The sequence below is a fragment of the Poecilia latipinna genome, unplaced genomic scaffold (genome assembly GCF_001443285.1).
Source record: "Poecilia latipinna isolate Pla-1442-1.1 unplaced genomic scaffold, P_latipinna-1.0 Scaffold136, whole genome shotgun sequence".
NCBI lineage: Eukaryota > Metazoa > Chordata > Actinopteri > Cyprinodontiformes > Poeciliidae > Poecilia > Poecilia latipinna.
In genome coordinates, this window is record NW_015112752.1 from 149,399 (window position 1) to 166,757 (window position 17,359).

The window sequence follows — 17,359 nt, forward strand, 5'->3', positions numbered from 1 at the left end:
CATCAGTGTCTATTGAGCATCTGCATAAATTAACATGAGGTTAAGTAACATTACTGGGCGCCGATCTTTGTCTTCACATCCGCCTGAATAAAATGTAGTTGCGACCCTGCGGTGATGTGTAAGTTTTTTCCCTGCAACTTCACTCGAAATATTCGATGTTTTGATTTCATTAATTAATTAATTTATTTATTGATTTATTTATGTTTTACTGAAAATATGATTTTTTTTTTTTACCAGTAAGGATTTCATATTTATTTGTTCATTACTTTGTAGTAAAACACTCATAATTTTGATGTAATTACTATTATTTGTCTTTGTTAGCTATACTTCAAAAAGTTCTTTTTTACTGTTTTACTGCGTTTCTATAAAGATTTTCCAGTTGGGGTCAAAGTAATAGCATTCAGTTCATTAGTATTATATATATTATACTGTGCACAACGGTACATTTTGCATATAAATGGGGTAAATGTCATGACCAATGGTTATATTATATGTACTAAGTGTCATTCAATGGTAATCAGTGATTTCATTTAAATAAATTCCCAGTATTGATGTGAAAAACACATTTGGCACAGTTTGGAGACATTTTTGCATAAATGTCTCCAAATGACCTCTCCATCTGGGACATTTCTCAGTAAAACATTTATAAAACACTATATTTTTCAACTGAGTGAGTCCAAATTTGGTGAACTTTTACCCAACATGTAGATTTAAAAGTCCAAACTACTTTTTTGTGTAGTGATGTAGTGTAGTCATTTTAGTGATGTTTTGCAATGTTTATTTATAACAATACTACTGACACCAGGAAACTATTCTTTGATGTCTTACCTTTACAGAGGTACCAAAAGTTTGCACTTTAATCTGATAACTGTGAGGCTATTAGTGATTTATTTTTGGATGTTTACAAAGTCCTTTCCACCCTTAGAGCTTAAGGGGCAGAAATACACATATTCAAGCATTTTGAATGTTTACAATGGCAGCAGGATTTACAGATAAGTGCTGACGCTTTTGCTTTTTAATACATCTTTTCCTTAAGGTTATGATTCATTTGAATCATAAAAATTGGCAGACCAGAACATTGTCGACTGCTATATGCATTGTATCCATCTGCTAAAAAAGCAAAATAAGTGACTATGTTGCTTTTTAGTGTAATAATGGAGGATAGAAACTGATGCAAAAAAAAGAACTACAAGCTCTCCTGAGTTACAATAAGGATGAGTCATACAATTTGGAGGCAGCCAGGCCAATTCTTTGTGCCGCATTATGTACACATTATCAGTCTACCTCTGGAGACAAATCTACACACAAAAATACTCTCAGACAAAAATACATGAGTAGTTTCTAGAATATTTGTGTCTTCTGTTGATCAAGGTTAACGTTGATCTTTTCTTAGCACGGCAGCTCTGTTCTGTGTTTGCTCTGTAATCTTGGATCGTTGAAAGTAACGTCCCAATGCATTGTGTATATACAAACGTCTACTTTGCTGCAAATGCCGTCACCAAAAAAAGAAAAAAGAGAGAAATAAATACAGACAGAGGAACAGAGTACACGAGGAAAGGAGATTGGAGATGTAAACTCAAAGGGACGGTGAGATGTAGAATCGCACAACGCAAGAAATAAGTGATGACAACAGCAGGTAAGGGAGACTCATGTCGTCTTGTTGAGAAGAAAAAGCCCAGATAGAGTAGAGAAAGAAAACGACTGAAAGAAGTAATTGACCACTAACAATTGTCTTCCTGAGCACCCAGGTGGTCTCTATTGACTGTTAGCTAATTAGCAGGGCCCAACTTTGAGTCCCAGTGATTACACTGCGAGAACATTCAACAAACCGATCCACTCAAAAGAGTGGAGATTAAAAAGGGTCACTGAATTTATTGAACACAGCCCTTGCCCTTTTCACTAAATCCTGTTTACAATGGCAGCCAGAAGGACCAGTCACTGTGGCATTTCACTGCCATTTAGCCAAAAGAAGCAACATATCTGGAGGTAATTAGTCCAATTATGAGGCTGTTATCTGCTTTTACCAATGCCTTGCTGCAAGTTAAATTAGTACCGATTATGATGATGGGATGTGCTTTATGTATTAATGGCGGGAAAAAAAAAAAAAAAAAAAAAAATCTAAATGGTTCAGGTGCATCCTTTGGAGCTAACTGTGATGTGGGCATCATGTTGGTTTAGGTAAAATAAAAAGCATCAAATTGTCAATTTAAAATCTAGTTTCTGTGAGTTGGAATTTTTAATCTGTAACTCAGCAATTAATTTGGGTTAATTAGGATATACAACTGACTAAGACATGCTGAATGAATGTGTGTTAGTGGATGTCCAGCTACAACATAAGCAAAATGCATCAAACAGACTGCATGGCCTGGGTTGAGCAGGTCAGGGATAACAACCTTCTGCTGATCAGGCTTAGGCAGTGAAAACGATAAAAATAAAGACTAGATATCAGAATACCAATTAGGTCTATAATCAAAAACTGAAATAGAAGTTTCCCAATTAACCTGCCATAACACAAGATACAACAACAGCAAAAGCAAAAGAGGCATAAATCAGCGTTTCCAACTCCAGTCTCCAGAGTTTCCGCCTTACAGGTTTTAGGTTTATCCCTTCAACACATCTGAATACAATGATTGGTTCAGAGTGACATCTCCTGAGGTTTATGGCTAGTGAGGTACTGATTCTGATTTGCTTTCAATCAAATCAGAATAGAAGAAGAGCATCTGTTGCCCATGCATCAATCAGTCAATGCAACACAATGTCACCAGCGTTGAGGGAGGCACATCTCATCACGCATAAATTTAGCAACCTTAACATAAAAGTGTTGAAATCTCAAATTTAAAGAATAGTGATGTGGACAAATTGATTTTCATTGTTCGTACATATTTTACTCCTCACAATGACAGATGTAAATTAAAGTGGGGATAGGTTAACCCTAAATGAGAAGCAAAACATCAAAACTGATGGAGTGTCTGCCATCAGTGTACATATGTACTTCGGTAGGATAGGGTTTAAAATGAACTTTTTGACCACCAAGAAACATGCTGAGGAAAACCTATTACCCCATCTCTACAATGAAACATGTCAGCAAAACGCTGTGAAGACATTTTTCTATTGATGGTGCTCAGAAAATCTTTCAGAGTTTAAGGAATGAGACTGCGACTGAGTTTCATCATTCACAGTGACAATAAGCTTGAGCAAACTGTTAAAGTCACAGTCCAGTGGCCAATAGAAACCTTTAAAATGCCAAACTACATGTCAGTCTAGTTGATAGTATGTTAAGTGAAGAATTGTCACATATTTGCTAGATAAAGTGAAACAGTATGAAGAGGAACTAATAGTTTGCATCTATAATTCTTCCAGATTTTATGTTTTATTTTGCATTTTCACAGTAATATGGATGTTATGTTAACTAAAAGCTCAACAAAAATTATTTCTTGAGCAGACAAATCAATTAACTATCCACAACAATAAATAAGTCAATCAACTAACCAGCTACCCAAACCAGTCAGCCTGAGGGTGAACCAAACCACCTAACTACCAACCAACCAGTCAAACTACCAGTTTATCAAATTCCCAATCAACCAAAGAACCAACCAGCCAAGCAAACCTCCAGTCAATTCAATTACCTAGAAAGACACCAATTCGCCAACCAAAGTACATACCGAGCAAATTTCAAAGCTTTTACAATGGCAATTTCTAAGCTTTAACATTGTATTCTTAACATTTGCGACATCTAAAATATATTGATGTTTTGTGTTCTAGTTGACATATACCATGTAACGTAATTTTATTAGTTTCATTTATATAAAGTGTATAAGAGTGTGTCACATCTCTTAATGTAGAAGGAGCAGGTATCAGCAATATATAGCAAATGCAAGTGTACTCCTTGATCAACAATAATGTCTGTCCAACTTGCATCTATGCATGCTCAGTGAGCTTGCAGCTGTAAATAATTAATCTTGTTATGATAGGGATGGACAATTAGCAGGGAAAGCAGTGGTGCAGTTCTTTCCTGCAGATTTTCCTCTAAGCTTTTTAAGCTGTTGAGTCTGAATCTTCCTCCAGCCAACACCACAGCATCACTAAGTGCATACACTGCCACTGAGAACCTAAACAAATAGAAATCCCTAAAGCATTATACTGTAGCAAAACAAAATAAACCAAAAACTTTTCCTTGTGCAACAGAGATCATTGCCAATTATCATCATGAACATATTGTTATTGCAACTACTAAAAACTATGTACTAAAAACATGATGACACATACTATTATACAAATGGCCTTCATGACTGGATATTGCTTTTGTATCACATGGTCATCCTGTTTTGGAGAAGCTGAACCCTTTAAGTGGTGAAGCATGATTTCTTATCTTTTTTTGGAGTCCATTTGAAACACTCACGATGTTTCAAAGAAACATTAGAGAATAGCAGGGTAGACTATAGTCCTGGTATTACTAATATCAGCTCTCTGAAGTTCTAATAAATTCTAAAGTATAGATATGTACTTTTAAGATCAAAGCTTTGCAAAGATGAAACTTCTGAAATGTACTTGTGAAAATGACTAACAAGTTAGATTGCAGTTCTCAAAGGGGTTGTGCTTGGTGTGCCTTCTTCCTTTCATTTATCATCAAACTGTTTTTAGTTAGCCACAGTCCTTTGCTCAGGTGAAACTATGTGACAGAATAAATTCACAAGCCCTGACAGTATTTTCCTGAGGCAGTTGCTAAGATACTAATGTTCTCCATGAATTGACTCATTATGTGAGGCAACAGTTTCACGAGGTAGAGTCAAGCTCTCTGCTTCTCTTGCAGAGAAATTTCGCCTGGGTATCATCTAACGAGAACTGTCAGAAGTAACAGTAAAGAGAGGCAGCCGCATGCAAGACTATAATTACCAAAGGGAAGCTCATAACTCAAATCAAAGGTGATCGGTCAACATTCCCAGAAACAACTTAATTTTGAAAGGCACCACACTAATTGCCACCTCGAACGTCAGTCATTAAACACCTTTCAACCAGCCCACATTCAATCATCTTCCTGCTGCCTCCCATCTGTGATGTCAGCTTCGATTTTGTGAACTTTTTTATTGGAGTCGATTAATGTTCACGTGGCATCAAGTTGAACTTTTACATCTCCCAGTGGCCTGCGACGGGTATATCTCTGCTAAGAAAGAAGCCACAATTCTCTCTGCATCTCTAGATGAGCACTCTATCAGGCCCTCATCTTCTCTCTCTATCTTTATACGTTTTTCAGAGGAGATGTCGGGTTCAAACACAAGTGCGTTTCTTAGGTGGTCACACTGAGGGCAGAGTGGCTAAAGCACGTTGACTCGAGATTCCGACTAATTTCTATACTGTAGATGTAAAATGTGTTAGCAGGTTGTCAAGCATTAGCTATTGTTGTGCGCTTACATCCAGATCATAAAAGACACTTGTTGGTAATACTTTGACTTCTTGTTTTTAAGAAGCACATCAAATAAAGGAAAATATCGTGCAGATATTATGTGCCATGCAGTGCCTGAACCAACAGGTTCCCATGACAACTAGACCAGCGACAGGTTCCCTGATAAGTTGTCAGCGAGAGACAAGAAACGAACCACTTGTACTGCCTGTTTCACTGACATTGGGTTAAAATTTAATCACAGGCTTTGACATGTGGCATGTTGTCGGCATGGAGTTAGATTTCTGTGAGTGTAGATTGTTTGAATGTCTCAGAAAAAGTATATATTTGCTGAATTGCATTATATGAATAAATATTTGAAAAGAAACCAGATTATTATAGATTGGATGGGATTGGATATGGTACAACTAAATTGGATTAGTTTTTGTGCAAACAAAGAAATTACATTTTAAACAAGTTGGCTCTGTATTATTAGAAACTAAAATTTACTTCACAAAACTTTCTGGAGGACTTAATGTTGCAAATATAAAAGGTGAAATAAACCATTTGCATGATTTATTTAAAACAATAATAAATGAAAATAGTTTTTTTATGAGTAGGACTTTTACTGTTTTCCTTTTTTCCTCTCACAGTTCATCGCTTCTCTTAAACTCATCTTTATAACATTAAAGAACACAAAAAGGCTGGTGGCATTTTTACCCCAAGTCTTCCAACTCATGTGGGAATATTTGACTGCAGATATTTCCAGTGGTTCATTTGTTGGTACAGAAATTATGTTTGAAGTTTCGTGTTTTTGATGTTTACATTTCCTTAGAGACAATGCCGTGGGAGCAGAAATAATGACACAAAAACACTTCAAATTGAAAGTTGCTCACAGAAATATGCATTAATAGTGGCTAGAAGGTCAGAGGGAATTTTTAGAGGAGGACATTTTAACAAGAACTTAACCACGCAGAAACTGATGCTTCTGCTTAAAAGTTTCCAGGATACATTTTAATAATATTATAATTTTTTTCTAAAAAAAGAACCTTTAGCCATGCATAAGTGCACGTAGAACAAAAGCTGGTATTTCTGCTGCTTTCCTTCCAGATCAATAAACACATATTTTTTTGTTTCTTTCTGAAGAACAACTTGAGGAGGATAAATTGCACAGTAACGGAGGTAATGTATAGTCACTTAAACTCAAAAACACTCATTTTGGCTTTCCACTTTTAAATCTTTTACTGCTTTTCATCTTTTTTCATTTCAGTGAACATGAAGTTTCAATCACAGGTTGCTTGATGTTACTCATGCAGCTTTGTCCTGCTCTGTTTTTATGTTTTACTCTATCGCTCCATCCACTTCTGCTGAATAGTGCGTCCATCACCACATTTTAAACACAGCAGCTCTACTAATATGGAGACATGTGGCAACAGTAACGTCAACGCTCCAGTAGCAAAACTGATCATTTCATTTGCTGCAAAACATCCGCTTGCTGCCTGCGCTGCACAGAAACATTGCCCTTTCTGTCCAATTAAGAGACATCACAATCTGCCGCACTTAAGTAAACGTAAACACCTGCTTAGATATCATCATGTGGTTATATGCAGAGATGTTCACTCAAGTTACACTAAAAATCTCAAGCAGTATGATTGAATTAGAACCACAAAGACCTGTGGTTCTCCTGCAGGTCTGTTGACTTTAGTGTAAATAAGCAAGCAACTTGAAATTTAGTTTACTGCCATGTGAACGTATCACAGCAGTTCATTCTCTTAAGTTGTGTTTAAACAGACCTCTTCCCTAATAGTGATTCCACTGCAGCCTGCAAGAAATTGAAGTTCTTAATACTCACTCTGATTTTTATGGAAAACTTGAAATAACATAAGCATATTTGACTAACTGGTTAGCATTAACTGGATAATAATTAACCTATTATACATATCAAGAGAGAAACTTTCTTACATTTGTGACATTACAACCACAAACTGCAATGTATTTAACAGGGATTCTAAAGGATTGACAAAAACAAGGTAGTGGACAATAAATGTGCAAGAAAAATAATCACTTGGGGTTTCATATAAAAATCTAGCTTCAAATGTTTGTAAGAAAACATTAGTGAACCAACCTCATCATGAAAACCAAAGACACTGATCATGAGTGCAATCTGGTATTTATGGAAGAGAAGAAAATGCAATAAAAAGTCAAATTTTAAGTTTGAAGAGTGAGAAAACCATGAAGTTGCTTTGGTCAAAACCCCCCATAAATTTAACTTCCACTAGAACAATAAACTAACCACCAAAAACACGCAGGACAATGGATCTGGATAATCCAGACTTAGAACTACTGATTTAGATCAAAGCATAACTCATGTGTTGGAATGGCCCAGTCAGTGTCCTAACCTAAATCCATTTGAAACTCTGTGGCAAGACCTGTAAAATGCTCTTCATGTACTATTTTTGCAAAGAAGCATGGGCATAAACTTCAGTATTTAGATGTACAATGATGGCTGTAGACACATATTAAAAATACAAAGTCTTTAAAACCAAGCATTTCTTTCTTTTGACATTAGCTAGGTTACGTTTTGGTTTTCTATAAAATACAAAATTAATAAACAACATTAAAGTCTCTCATAATGAGAGATATGAAAAAGTTCAACTATGAAAAGTTTTTCAAGGCACTGTTCATTTAAACCCTTTAAACAATTTTTTTGTATACGTCTCAACTAGATGTTTTGTAATGTCCTTTTTAACAGGGAGCCAAGCAAAACAGGAGTGGTCCATCCAGTGGCCCACCTCTGAATCTGGAAAGGAAAACACTCCAGTCTGCCAGCCAGAGGCCAGTCAGTGGATTCGTTTCCAGCTCTCCCAAAGCCCCAAAGTTCAGTCCAAGTACAACCAGCACATGTGCCACAGTCCACAAGCCCTGGCGCCCCCTTTCTACACAGATCGACTTACTGTTGAAAACCCCGCCACAGGACTCTTCCCTTCCTTTGACTCTGGTCACCGTTCCCTGCCCCCATCACCTCGCCAAAGGCATTTTGGTCACACACCTCCGCGGACTCCTTTGGTGGTCAACACCATGACTCCACCGGGTACTCCCCCCATGAGACGAAGGAACAAAGTGAAGGCCCCTGGAACGCCACCGCCACCAAGCCGCAAGCTCATCTATCTGCTGCCTGGCTTCACGGCGTTGCATCGGAGCAAATCCCATGAGTTCCAGCTGGGGAATCGCTTGGATGACACTCAAACACCAAAGTGAGTGTTAACTCCACTGTGTAATTTTAATTATTTAAATATTTTTGCATTAAAATTGAATTTTCTTAAGAAATTCTTGATTTTGTTGTGGTAATGAAGCTTTGTGACTAATTTATTTGCTTCTTGTCCCTTAATCTGGTATCTCAAACACAATGTCTTAAGGTATTAGTGGTCAGCTGGTTTAGAAAACCTTCAGAGATTGTGACTCACTCTGATCCAAGTTTCTCAAAAGAGAAATTGGACTTTAACTTTCCTTTTAGCGGCGTTGCTAGAACATAATCTTTTAACTGACCTCAATCAGATTAATTCCTCGGAGGATATCATTGGCCATAAAGGAGCTCTGGCCTGTCAGAAGAGATAAGGGGCTTAGTTCCTGACTTGCCACCCCTATGTCTGGTGCTATGTTGATCAGATTTGGCCATGAACACGGTCCTCTACTACTAGGTAATCAGGAACCGGAGTCTGCCTCAGGAGAGCTGCTCTCATTTTGATAATGCCATTACAGTAGATGACGTTGCCCTATCGCCGCTACACTTGGTAGGTTCCCGTTTGAGAGCTGTCCAGTGTTTTTCGATGGCCATCTGGGTTATATTTGTTTTATGCCTGGTTGCTCATAGGGTTTCATCGACATTTGTTGGTGGCTCTCGGTGTGTATGTGCATCTGCAACCAGTGGATCATAGCTGCAGTGAATAGGCTCAAACGGCATTAGAGAATTGATTACCGGTCCCTGAGCGTTGATAGACTGCAGGCGGCATGTTGAGCCTCTCTAATCAATGGCCTGTGTGTGCCTGGAAACGTTGCATCTTATTGCGAAAGGGCAGATATGCTGGCTTCTCTGATAGCCAAGTATCTCTGGTAATACATCATAATTGGTTGGAGATCGTTGCTGGCAAGCGTCACGTTGGTTTTTCACTTCTGGCATGAGACACTCGCTTGGTTTATATGTGAATGTGCAAAAGAACTGGCTTCATTGCAAAGTTGGCATCTGTTTTTCTCTTCTTAATTCAAATACATCACCAGAAGGAAAATTTGGTTATTTTCTTACTATATGCAAATATTTTCCTGAGAAACTATCTCAGATATGAGGAAAATATTAATTAAATGTCTGCAGTTTGGGTTTTCCCTGTTCTTTCCTTACTAGGATATTGCAGCCTTATGAAATCTGGATTCTAATAAGTTCACACCGCTCCGTCTGTCCTCGGTTTCTTGAGCTTAATTGCTTGGCACTGTGGCCAGGACACCATAACATGGATTACCCTCCGACCCCGAGAGGCCCATTTCTCGCTTTATCTTAATGAGATATGGTCTAATATCTCATTATCACTGCATAATATACCAGTCCTGAATGTCCAACGCTGCTCAGCATATGTTCTTGAGTGAAAAAATAGTTCACTTTTTTTTCCACTGAGAGATAAATGTCACTGCAAAACTAATATCTGCCTGCTGTGTTCTTTTTGCCTTAGAAACACTAAAGTATATAAAAAGAAAATGAAGATATAATGAAGAATTCAAACACTAATAAACATCACTTATTAACAAGTTGAAGTACCAGCTGTGTGGTGAAAGTGGTTTGTAAGCTTCTGATAGATGAATTCACTGCTAAATTTAGACCAGCTGTAGACAAACCTCAAACTGTTTTCTTGTGCATATTTTTTTAGGACATACCTCAACAGATTTATGAAAGGATCTCCATAAACCTGACTCAGTTACACCATTTCTATTTGAAGGAATCTAGCAGAAAAGTACCTAAAGGTAAATTTCTTAATTTAGACAAAGTTTATGAACCGAGATAATTTGGTAATTAATACTGATCTAAAACATAAATATTTTAGTCTGAATAAACATAAAAATGGGACAAAAATGTTTGTCTTTTCATACAGTGTATGTAAGTATCTGTGTGTTTATCAAATTAGATATTTTTTTTCACTAATAAAAAGCTTGATAAAATTAGAAACTCATTCTTTTTAACATTTCTAATGCAATAATAAATGCAATAGCATAATGGACACCCTTTCAAGTTTGTTCTGCTTTGACCATAGATTTGCAGGGATTGTAAAACTTATGATTTTGAATCAGGAGAATTTATCCCAGATATTCGGCAACAAGCATTTCTCCATGGAAATATTATCTCTATTTGGATCTGTAGTCCAGTTATTGAAGATCGTCAGAATAGACATTTCATGGAGAAAATACAAATCAACTTATGCACTAATTCATTCTTCATGTATTTGGGTTTAGAGCTTCTTCAAGGATATTTCTAATATCTATCTTTCAATTAACTGCCCTGGGATTTTTATCTCAACTCAATGAACCTCAGTTTCACTGCCTAAAAATTGTCTCTGATTGTTCTTTTGGGTTGCACCAGTTTTGGCGGTTCGCTCGTCAGACCCCTGTCTTCTGCTCTATGGCTTTGTGATTTTTGGTTTAATGTGTTTGTCTCTGAGGTAATGTTTTCCTTTCAGGTTCCAGTGAACCACAGAATGGTTTTCACTCTTCCACGCTGAACCTCCCATCCCACCTCCTAGAAATAATGTAGTCAGTATTAGCGAACCTATGAAAGTCTCATCTTGAGATGAAACCGCTACCAATTTTGAAAGTCATAATGCAGAAGAGATGGGAAACTTTTTTGTCTGTGTGCTGGAATTAGAAACCTTGTTTTGTTCCTCACCACCTGTCGAGAGCACATTGAAATGTATTCAGTTTTGTTTTGAGTTAATTCACTCCTTTGTCTCCTGACAAACATATTTAGTTTTGTTTTTCTCCCTGAATGCTCCACTCTCCCTCTCTCCAATCTCCACATTTGTCATTTCCTGCTGTGTACATGGGCCAATTTTTGAGTGCTGTCAGCTTCATAAGTGATAGAGCAGAAAGCTTTACAGACAATTAAATGAGGTTGTAATTGAAAGATTAGCAGATATTGTCACAAAGATGCTCAATTAAAATTAAAACATTACTTAGCGAGAACAATTAAAGAAGATGAATGCAGTTTTATAAATTGGCTATTCGTGTTCGTGTTGATCTTTTTTTTAGCAGCAAAAGCAAATTATGTTTCTCATTTAGAGTATAAAAACGAGTAATTTCAGATTCATTAACATGCAGGCTTGTTATTGGCTTATTTAATTTAATTCGGTTACATCTACTGTTAAGCATACTGTGTTGAAAAAATATGTTGATGCTTTGGTGAGTTGGTACGTTTCCTTACAAAGAAGAAGTCTATGTTATGGTAGTTTCATTTTATTGAGGAGAGAGAATATCAAACCTCCATGTTTTGGAACGTTCGTATGCCGTATTTGTCGCATGTGTGATGAACGATCATTAAAGCAACAGGCAGAGGAATAAAGTTTCCACCTCCATGATTGTGGTGATTTGCTCTTAGCATTTCTGCTCCTCCAAACATGATTGGTTGGGCTGACACCAAATATCTCATCAACGAGCTTATCTGACCACAGCCCTTTCTTCCCGTCTTCATCTGATTCCTTTAGAAGTTTACTGGTAAACCTAAAACATGCCTTCTATGGCAGTTCTGCAAAATATCAGTCATTGTCAATGCTACCAGTGGTTTTATTGTTGATCCCAATTGCCTTCAGATCCTGAATAACCACATTACCTCTTGATGATTATCTTCATCACAAGCCAAGATGATGATCAAGAATTCTAACCTCCTTACTAAGATTGTTGTGGATGCTCTCATTGATTTTTATGACAGTTTGAATGGAAACAAGTGATCCTGTGGACAGGTGAGCTTTATATACATAATATCAGGTAAAACTGTAAATGATTGAATTTAATCAGAGTGTCACATTGGAGCATAACTTTTCTGTGGACAGGAAATATATTTTTCTCTCAAAGAAAGGAAGGAAGTAGTTTTTGAGTCACCCTGTTGTATGAACAGAGCCGGCTATTAAATACTTCTTATCGAGGTCACAGACTGCACTTTGTTGCAAAAGCTATCAAGAAGCTTCCACCATTTTTAAATTGTTTTTTTTTTTTTTCAGAGCATTTTGGGAACTTTGAAAAAAGAGGGACAGACTGGGAAAAAATGATCTGTAAACAATTTGAGTACCACAACTCACTAAATGCTACAATGCTACATAGTCAGCAGCTGCTCATGACCTATTTAGTAATAAAAAACACTGATCAAACTTGAATGGAGAGAAAAAAAAAAAAACAGATTTGAAAAAAAGACATTCATGAAAATCCATCCATCCATCCATTTTCTGAACACCCTTGTCCCTCAGTGGGGTCGGGAGGGGTGCTGGTGCCTATCTCCAGCTAACGTTCCGGGCGAGAGGCGGGGTACACCCTGGACAGGTCGCCAGTCTGTCGCAGCATTCATGAAAATGTTTTGTGAAAAAAAAAACACATCAATTTTAGTGTTTTCAATAGAAATGTAAAATTACTTCAAAAATTATTTAAAAAATAAGTTTGGTTTCATTCTCCATAGAAAAAAAAAAACAAAATAAAAAAACAGCATATTTTCAACATCAAATCAAGTGAAACAATTTTTAACAGCACACAAAGTTTATATTCGTAACACCATGAAGAGAAGGTAAAGAATGATTTTCACTTTTTTAAGGTTTTATGTTAGAGTACAAAAAAGAGGAATAACTGTCTTGTATTCCTATGATGTAATATCAGTTTATTTTTTTTAAACTTTATCCTATTTCAATGACCATTTTTAGAAGTGAAACAACAAATGCACTCTGGTAATGTTGTACCCTGTGTGTTTCTGTGTTTTTGTGATACTTTAATTTTTCACCATCCCTCAGTCTCTCTTTGTGCCCTTTTCAAAGTGGAGAGGCTATTTGGGCTGAAGTGTCAATAAATAAACCTCATTGTCTATGGTAATGAGTAGTAACATGCATTTGTGGGAAAGGCCAAGTGAGTTTTCAGTCTGTCACAGTCCCACTAGACACGTCACACCAAGATCGCTCTGGAAAGTGGGCGTTTTTGTTTTTCCCCTGCCTCTTGTCTTGCTTTCCTTCAGTAGGAATGGTAATATCGTATAGTTAATGCCACCTTATGAGACTTTCACAGCTTTTTGAATGTTAAGCACTTTCTTATTGAATTGGATGTTTGCTAATAAATCACATGGTGCCGGGGGTTGGCATGATTCACTCTCTTCTTCTCTCTGGGTAATTCTACCACGCAACACTCAGGGGAAGCAAATTTGCATTCCTTCCATGACTAATTTAGCTGTTTGCTTTCACTGCACTGGTGTACACATCATATATTTCTCTACCCTTCCCTTTCCCCTTTTGCTCTCTATTTCCTTCTCTTTTTGACTTCACCCCTCTCATCATGCATCTCTTTGAGAACCTATCAAGGCGTTATTTTACAGTCATTCCTGATTTTTATGTTTTCTTCCAAAGATTTTGGTTCATCGGAGTAGGAAATTAAACCAAAATAGTCTTGATGAAGTTTTAAACGTCATAAATAGCAAATTCATAGCAAGTTCTATATATAAATACAAGTCTTAATTCCATAGGTATAAAATAATCCCTTTCTCAGGGGGAAGAGAAAAGATGCTTATTTTATCCTTAATTTCAGATGGGGTTAAGGTCAAATTGTTTCAATTTAAGATGAAAATCTATTTCAAAATACTCCGAGATGAGATGCTTTTCAACTCCTATTGGTTGGACCCAGTATTGACTGTTATGGTACAAGAGTTGGAACCTCAATGTGCTAGACTTGTTGTAGCCCAGCCCCAAAATAGTTACCTGTTGCTAGGTTATACTGCTGACTCCCTTCCCTTATTGTCCAACACTAAAGGCAATTCAGTGTTGTTACACCTTAAAAACGTTTGATCCTCTCTCCTTTTTTGATCTCAGTTACTAAAATCCCACTTTTATAAAACTAACAATAACTTCTGAGACATGATACTAACATACCCTTGGATGCTTGGTTTAATCTCGGCTTTAAACTGCAACATTTATGCTGTAAAGCACAAAGCTAATTAAAACACTTGCCTCTAAGAGAAAGCTGAAAACCGAGTTTTGAGCCAAACATAAAACTTTTTTTGTTGCATTGAGTTCGGCCAAACTTTCTTGAGCTTTTCCGTCTTTTATTTATATGGGAGGTTGTGTTTGTAGTGATTCTCTTCTCAATCTTTTTCTGAAGTTTTAATTGGTCAACCATTTCCAAAACTAACTGAAATGGCCGTCAGTGCACAACATCAGAACTGTTGAGCTACCTGGAGATGTGCTTAGTGGTTCACAGCTCTGGAACGGAGCTAATCTCATAATATAGATTGCTGTAGTTTCTATGGTTACCTGTAGTTTTTTTCTTTATATAGCTTGTGCACTGGTTTAAAACAGGAATTATACTGTTGACTGGAGCTTTGCTTGAGCTGTCCAACATGGGATTAGACAGTAATACCCAAAAGTAAGTTTTCCAAATTTAACACAAGAAAATATCTGCAGTATTTACCTGCAAAATAATAAAAAAAAAATATTTACACATGTTTTCAGATAATCAAAAATGTATATATTAGACAAGGAGGGAAAACCACTTGAAAAAGCAGTTTTCAAATAATAATTTCGTCTGTTAAAGGAAAAACCTGTCCAAACCAATCCAGCTCTATTTAAAACAGTAATTACCCCCTAAATATAATGGTTGTGCCAATCCTGGTGAAAAGAACCTGAAGTGTTTCCCGTAGCTTTCATTAAGTCTTTGACATCTCTGTGGAAAAATTTTGTCCCATACTTTTTTCTATTTTTTATTTTTTATTTTTGCAGACTGTTTAAATTCTGTGACATTGAAGGGATTTGAGTACAAATGACCTACTGAGATTTAGGTACAGACCCATCTGAAAAATGTCCATATTTTTGAGAAAGTACATTTCACTATAGGAAACACATTCAATTCATTAATAATTCAGAGAATGATGTTTTCAAGCATTTGTTTATGGTAATTATGACGAAAGGGCATCTACAGTGCTTTAGATGTTTTATATCAGAGTTACGAGTCTCTGCATGTGTTGTCAATGGGCTGATTGACAAGTTTTTTTATGCTGACCGTTCCTTTAAACATTCACCACTGCTTCAGGTTTTTTAGATAAATTATTGTAATGGTATTTACTGTTTCAAAGCAGAATGATGTGGTGATTTTTGAGGTCTTGTAGCCTACTTCATGATGTCAGATAGGTTCTATTTAAAATATCTTTTTAATTCAGATGGACTTAGGCCTGAATGTGACAAGAGAAGTTGTGGTTAATAACAGTAAACGAATAATTTGATTACCACAAAAGGCCACATTGGTTTGGTTAACTTACTTCCCTTTTCTATTTCCTTATGTTATCTTTGTCTGATGTTAAAATTTGCTTCAGGAATTATTTTATAGGTAGTAACTGAAATTAATCTAATCACTGTCTGATTGGCTGATCCGTGAATTTTTGGCATGTTAACAGCCTATTACAAAGCTGTGGCCTCTATGTCGATCCCCTGATGCACTCAGGACACACACATAGCCACACTGACCTGAGAGACATTAGAGGCAAGGGACATTCTCAATCTAAGTATACTTCCCAAAGCCGTGCCTCTGCAAAGAGAAAAACAGCAAAAGATGGGAGCTATTTTTTCTCCCTAGGGAAAGGCTCATCCATGTTAATCAGGGTTTTGGCCCTTGTGCCATTAATGATAATTCAGGTTAGAGGAGATGTCTACACCAGGCCGTGAGCAGCCAAACGCTACCGGCCCTCCTTTCCATCCATTTACTCATATACTGGCAGTAAAGAGTGCTCAGCCCTACCTCCCTCGATGGTCGGCCTAGAAATTGGAGTCATGATTATGAATTTATATGAGTGTTTAAGTGTAGGGGTTAGGCTCAAATGCCACAGTTACTGGTGGAAAATGGATTTATTAGGCAGATGGTTTTCCTGCAGTGATTTGTGAACGAGCCGGGAGCTTGTTGGGGTAAATGTTGTGGTGAGAGCCTTCTAGAACGCTTCTCTGCTGAGATTACTGCAAAAAAAAAAAAAAAAATTGGCTATTTGAGAAATTGCCATCTTCTTCACAATGGGCTTAAGACATTTTATTAAATTTTGGGGAAATCAGATTTTGCCTTTATTCAATCTTGATGTAGCTAATATAGAAAACGAATTTCCGGACATGATCATTAGCGTTTCATTTCTAGTGTAAATTGCAGGAAGATGGGAAACATTACCTTGACAGATACAACTCAAAGATGTTCAAGACAAATTCAAAGTTAGCTGATGTATTACAAAGTAAGAGTCTGACTGTTTTACTACCCAGCATCCATAAGGAGTGTTATTACAACCATTTATCTTTCCAGCCGTCAAGTACAGCCTTTCATCCCAGTGTTTCTCTCTGATATTCAAGTCACGACTGATAATATCAGCTTCAGATCCGATATTGTTCCTGCACCCCCTCCTTCCCTTTGGGTGTGCTGTCATTTACTGCTCTGCCTGTGCTTTAAAACTACCACTTAACCCACAAAGCTGTGGGTCAGATAGCTGTTCTCACACCGAGCGTTGACGCTTTAATGCCCGGATTAGAGAGTTTAAGGTTTGAGCAATGGTTTCATTTAGTCTGAAAAGAGAAAATAGATTTTGAATCAATTGAATGCTGGGAAAAATATGCACAAGTACAAGCACAAACAGAGAAAGAGGGAGAGAGCCTCACAGGCATGTATGCAAGAGATAAGAAAAGGAGGCTGCACAGCAAATTTGAAAGTGTTCCATCAACTCCTACAGTTAAATTCAACACT

The 17,359-nt window shown here is 37.0% G+C and overlaps 1 protein-coding gene across 3 annotated transcripts in view; it reads left to right on the top strand.

The window, feature by feature from the left end:
* ksr2 (kinase suppressor of ras 2) overlaps positions 1-17,359 on the top strand; it is a 114,924-nt gene that overhangs the window by 21,681 nt on the left and 75,884 nt on the right. For 2 of the 3 annotated variants that reach the window (XM_015028814.1, XM_015028813.1), the window contains exons 4-5: positions 6,524-6,559; positions 8,130-8,631. In XM_015028814.1, coding sequence (XP_014884300.1) covers positions 6,524-6,559; positions 8,130-8,631 — 538 coding nt within the window. The remainder of the gene's footprint in view (positions 1-6,523; positions 6,560-8,129; positions 8,632-17,359) is intronic. The other variant, XM_015028815.1, reaches the window with a different exon arrangement.